The sequence below is a fragment of the Pimephales promelas genome, chromosome 17 (genome assembly GCF_988280905.1).
Source record: "Pimephales promelas chromosome 17, fPimPro1.hap1.1, whole genome shotgun sequence".
Lineage (NCBI taxonomy): Eukaryota > Metazoa > Chordata > Actinopteri > Cypriniformes > Leuciscidae > Pimephales > Pimephales promelas.
Genome location: NC_142785.1, coordinates 1,083,948 through 1,089,947, shown reverse-complemented (window position 1 = coordinate 1,089,947; position 6,000 = coordinate 1,083,948). Strand labels below are relative to the sequence as shown.

Sequence of the window (6,000 nt, the reverse complement as noted above, 5' to 3'; positions counted from 1 at the left end):
TATATGACTGACACTGACAGACAACACCGGTTTGACCGAAAAATGTCAAAATTGAAAATACTGTGGAAACAAAATCACCTACATCTTGGATGCCCTTGAGGTAAGCTAAAAGATATCAAAAATTAATTTCAAAGTGAACTATCCCTTTAACATGGACGCACCTTTGTCGTTTGAACGACTTTAATTTTCAAATCGATTCGAGATCGCAATTAATGTATTTAATATAAGTATAACTTAATGATAGAAGATAAACAGGTCCATCATCAGCAGCACGTTCAGTCAGCCTGTAACTGTTAGTGTCCCAACACACACTAAAAAGCCTACTAGACATCATGAGTGCTGTGGGCATCACAGGCGCGCGCAGCATTTTTCCCCGGGAACGCGCCCGTGATGCCCACAAGTGCTGCCTACGTAGACAGATGATCAGATCTGCGTGTTTGAGAAGCAGAACTATAGAAACTCGCTCAGTGTTGCGCTGAAGAGTGAAGAGTTCATATCGCCTCTGGAATACTGTTGGCCGGTTCATATGATGCGCGCGCAACTCGGGCGCGAACGTCATTCTAACGGACCCGTTAACTAGAAGACAGCTGATGACGGGACGATGATCGGGCACGAGCGAAGTTTACCGGCCAGCGCGTCCCGTAGGAGACTCTCACGGGTCGGGAGGAAACACAGTAATGGATCCGTCCAGTGAGTTCACTTATAAAGTTATTAAAGGACTGATTAGTCTTTCATGAGCTATCCCTTTGATATAATATATATACTGTAATCAAAGCAAATCAATGCTCTAAAAATATACTGGGTTGTTTTAACCCAATTTGGGGTAAAATATGGATAAACCAGTCGTTGGGTTGAATTTTTCTATTACACATTTTTAACACAACGTTTTTTGGGGGGTTCGTCATTGACCCAAAATTGGGTTAAAACAACCCAGCATTTTTTAGAGTGTGATTTTAGGCCTCTTACAAACTTTTTTTTCGTATTAAGATCACACACACGTGTAAACATTTTATACCTTACTTCTGATTATTTTAAAAATGCCTTTTATGATTTTACCAGACTTTCTATATTTAAAATAAAAAAAAATGTATTATATTTTAAAAAGCTATGCTCTAAACAATATACGAAATAAACATGACTCGTTTATTGTTTTGATTATTTATGTGATTCTGAATATTACACAAAACACAAAGTTGACTATAACTTTGAAAAACGTCAGTGAATAAGAACTTAAGACTTAACTATTAGTCGTTTAGTATATTTTATTGTGCATCATTTCTAGTCAAGTTGTTTAAAATGTTATTGCACCATCATATTCCACATATGACACTGATGTAGTGGAAAGGATTTTTCATGATTGTTCTTCATTAAAAAAGTATGATTTAAGTTTGTTTAATTCAGTTTGTCATATAGCAGAAATGTGTCTGGTATCATACATGAATCCATAAATATGAAAAAATTGAACAGTATTATACTATATCATTTCTTGAAAAATTTCCAAGCATCCCACAATAATATTACAAAGCTTAATCAGATATATATTAATTATATTGGCACCCTAATACCAACTATTCCCTTAGAACAAATAAATAATAGTGAAGTTAGAGATTTTATTTAGGGCCCAAAAGATGAATAAACACACATGTAATACTGACGCAATGAAAAGGAGCTTTTGTGCCACTGCTACTGAAATACAGGATTTAGACAAAATTCTCAAAGTATTATAAAGGTATTTAGAGGAACTGCGCATTTGCACATTGCCATTCATTATTGATGGACAGCCAGATTAAAGGATTTGTTTACCAAAAAATGAAAATTAGCCCATGTTTTATTCACCCTCAAGTCATCATAGGTGTATATGACATTGTTCTTTAAGACAAATAATCCTAATAATCCTTGAAATCCTTAAAATTGCCTGTCATAAAAGTGCATTTATCCATCATAAAAGTGCATCTGTTCATCATAAAAGTGCATCTGTCCATCATAAAAGTACATCTGTCCATCATAAAAGTGCATCTGTCCATCATAAAAGTTCATCTGTCCATCATAAAAGTTCATCTGTCCATCATAAAAGTGCATCTGTCCATCATAAAAGTGCATCTGAACATCATAAAAGTGCATCTGTCCATCATAAAAGTGCATCTGTCCATCATAAAAGTGCATCTGAACATCATAAAAGTGCATCTGTTCATCATAAAAGTGCATCTGTCCATCATAAAAGTACATCTGTCCATCATAAAAGTGCATCTGTCCATCATAAAAGTTCATCTGTCCATCATAAAAGTTCATCTGTCCATCATAAAAGTTCATCTGTCCATCATAAAAGTGCATCTGTCCATCATAAAAGTGCATCTGAACATCATAAAAGTGCATCTGTCCATCATAAAAGTGCATTTATCCATCATAAAAGTGCATTTATCCATCATAAAAGTGCATCTGTTCATCATAAAAGTGCATCTGTCCATCATAAAAGTACATCTGTCCATCATAAAAGTGCATCTGTCCATCATAAAAGTTCATCTGTCCATCATAAAAGTGCATCTGTCCATCATAAAAGTGCATCTGAACATCATAAAAGTGCATCTGTCCATCATAAAAGTGCATTTATCCATCATAAAAGTGCATCTGTCCATCATAAAAGTGCATCTGTCCATCATAAAAGTGCATTTATCCATCATAAAAGTGCATCTATCCATCATAAAAGTGCATCTGTCCATCATAAAAGTGCATCTGTCCATCATAAAAGTTCATCTATCCATCATAAAAGTGCATCTGTCCATCATAAAAGTGTATCTATCCATCATAAAAGTGCATCTGTCCATCATAAAAGTTCATCTGTCCATCATAAAAGTGCATCTGTCCATCATAAAAGTTCATCTGTCCATCATAAAAGTGCATCTGTCCATCATAAAAGTGCATCTGAACATCATAAAAGTGCATCTGTCCATCATAAAAGTGCATTTATCCATCATAAAAGTGCATCTGTCCATCATAAAAGTGCATCTGTCCATCATAAAAGTGCATTTATCCATCATAAAAGTGCATCTATCCATCATAAAAGTGCATCTGTCCATCATAAAAGTGCATCTGTCCATCATAAAAGTTCATCTATCCATCATAAAAGTGCATCTGTCCATCATAAAAGTGCATCTGTCCATCATAAAAGTGCATTTATCCATCATAAAAGTGCATCTATCCATCATAAAAGTGCATCTGTCCATCATAAAAGTGCATCTGTCCATCATAAAAGTTCATCTATCCATCATAAAAGTGCATCTATCCATCATAAAAGTGCATCTGTCCATCTTTTCATCATAAAAGTGCATTTCTTTAAAGCAGTGCAGGTTTGCATCGAGTTGATCCGTTTGCTTCCCTCCTCCAGGTCGAGCTCATCCAGCGGCACGGGCAGATCCACAGAGAGCGTCGGGATCCGACAACCGGCCAAGAACAAGATCCGGCGTCAGCGTCTGTCCGCTGTGTTCGGCCGCGGCCCTCGTAGAGACTCGGCTGAGGTGACGGACGATCCCTCAGAACTGTCCAATCAGGTCTCGGCTCCCGGCATCCTGAAGATCTTCGGCACTGAGATTTGCGAAGGAGCGAATTACAAGAGCGTTCTGGCCACGACACACTCCAGTGCCAAAGAGCTGGTCAAAGAGGCTCTCTCCAGGTGAGTGCAGCAGTCAGAACCCACACGGCAACACAGTGTCGGCCCAGATCCGGGCCACACACACTCTAAAAAACACTGGGTTAAAAACAACCCAATATTGGGATTGTACAACCGAACACATGTTGGGTTACAAGCTGACGGACCTGTTGCTATGACAGCAAGTCCAGGATGAGCGTCAAAGAACCAAACGATCCAAGATCATGGCAAATCACCAACAATCAAAACCAGCTAAGTTACTGACGTACGAAGAATGAGCCCCTGGGTTAGACAAAAACTACCCAAACACTGGGTTGTTACGTCTGACCCAGGATCTGGGTTACACAAAAACTACCCAAACACTGGATTGTTACGTCTGACCCAGGATCTGGGTTACAAAAACTACCCAAACACTGGGTTGTTACGTCTGACCCAGGATCTGGGTAACACAAAAACTACCCAATCACTGGATTGTTACGTCTGACCCAGGATCTGGGTTACACAAAAACTACCCAAACACTGGATTGTTACGTCTGACCCAGGATCTGGGTTACACAAAAACTACCCAAACACTGGGTTGTTACATCTGACCCAGGATCTGGGTTACACAAAAACTACCCAAACACTGGGTTGTTACGTCTGACCCAGGATCTGGGTTACAAAAACTACCCAAACGCTGGGTTGTTACGTCTGACCCAGGATCTGGGTAACACAAAAACTACCCAATCACTGGATTGTTACGTCTGACCCAGGATCTGGGTTACACAAAAACTACCCAAACACTGGATTGTTACGTCTGACCCAGGATCTGGGTTACACAAAAACTACCCAAACACTGGGTTGTTACGTCTGACCCAGGATCTGGGTTACAAAAACTACCCAAACGCTGGGTTGTTACGTCTGACCCAGGATCTGGGTTACACAAAAACTACCCAGACACTGGGTTGTTATGTCTGACCCAGGATCTAGGTAACACAAAAACTACCCAAACACTGGGTTGATACGTCTGACTCAGGATCTGGGTTACACAAAAACTACCCAAACACTGGATTGTTACGTCTGACCCAGGATCTGGGTTACACAAAAACTACCCAAACACTGGATTGTTACGTCTGACCCAGGATCTGGGTTACACAAAAACTACCCAAACACTGGGTTGTTACGTCTGACCCAGGATCTGGGTAACACAAAAACTACCCAAACACTGGGTTATTACATCTGACCCAGGATCTGAAACAGAAACTGCTCTGTTCTTTCCTAATTCTACAACTAGAATACATGTGTTCGAAAGTGCCTGTGTTTTTCAAGATCTTAATGTCTGTTTGTCTTTTGAATCAGATTAATACTGTTATTCAACAAGGATGGATTAAATTGACGAAAAGTGACAGTAAAGACATTTATAATGTTACGAAAGATTATATTTTAGTAAATGCTGTTCTTTTGAACTTTCTATTCATCAAAGAATCCAGCAAAATAAAACGTATGACGGTTTCCACATAATAAATGTTTCTTGATCATCAAATCATCATATTAGAGTGATTTCTGAAGGATCATGCGACTTCTGACTTTATGTCTCGCAATTCTGAGGTCAAAATTGCGAGATGTAAACTCTTTAATTGTGAGATAAAAACTCACGATTATCCTTTAAAATGTTTTATTCTGTGACAAACATCTGTTTCACACTGCAATAATATTTCACTGTTTTTACTGTATTATTTTACAAATAAGCACAGCCTTGGAGAGCAGAAGAGACTCTTTCAGACACATTAAACCCTGAACCCCAACAGTAGTGTGTGTGTGTGTGTGTGTCCTATCAGCTGCTCTGCTGTTTGTATTGTTTCAGATACTCCCTGAGCAAAGAAGAATCTGATGAGTATGTGTTGTGTGACGTGATCGGCTGTGTGGAGAACCAGCGCTGGAGGACTGAATGTGTTCGTGTGGTTGGAGACGATGAGAAGCCGCTCTTGCTGCAGTCGCTCTGGAAGCCCAGAGAAGGTTTCGCTCGCCGATTTGAGATCCAGCGCAAGGCTACAGTGGAAGAAAACAACTCTAAAGACAAAGACACGGTGACCGCTGGTAAAGCCCCCAATAATCACTTCTGCACTGAAGATATTTGGTGTTTTGGGCCACTAAAATGCTATATTTTACGAATGCATTGGTGCATTGGAATGAAAATTGGTGCGTGTCTTCGGCATGATGCCTTGAAGGTACTCAAAAAGTTTTGGAATAGTGCCATCTTGTGGTGAAAAGATATTAAGTTTGATAAGACCCCCTTGTTGAGAACTGTTATATCCACATAGAACCTTTTCTTCTAAAACACATGATGTTTAAAGTCCCCCTGTTGTCAATAATTCTAT

General features: G+C 39.2%; 1 protein-coding gene across 2 annotated transcripts in view; it reads left to right on the top strand.

Moving 5' to 3' along the window:
* The first annotated feature begins 312 nt into the window (after window positions 1-312).
* Window positions 313-6,000, top strand: part of radil2b (Ras association and DIL domains 2b) — a 35,329-nt gene continuing 29,641 nt past the window's right edge. Inside the window, exons 1-3 of one of the 2 annotated variants that reach the window (XM_089121747.1) lie at window positions 313-690; window positions 3,383-3,667; window positions 5,487-5,719. In XM_089121747.1, the coding sequence (XP_088977873.1) occupies window positions 602-690; window positions 3,383-3,667; window positions 5,487-5,719 (607 nt within the window). In that variant the 5' untranslated portion in view covers window positions 313-601. The remainder of the gene's footprint in view (window positions 691-3,382; window positions 3,668-5,486; window positions 5,720-6,000) is intronic. The other variant, XM_039653781.2, reaches the window with a different exon arrangement.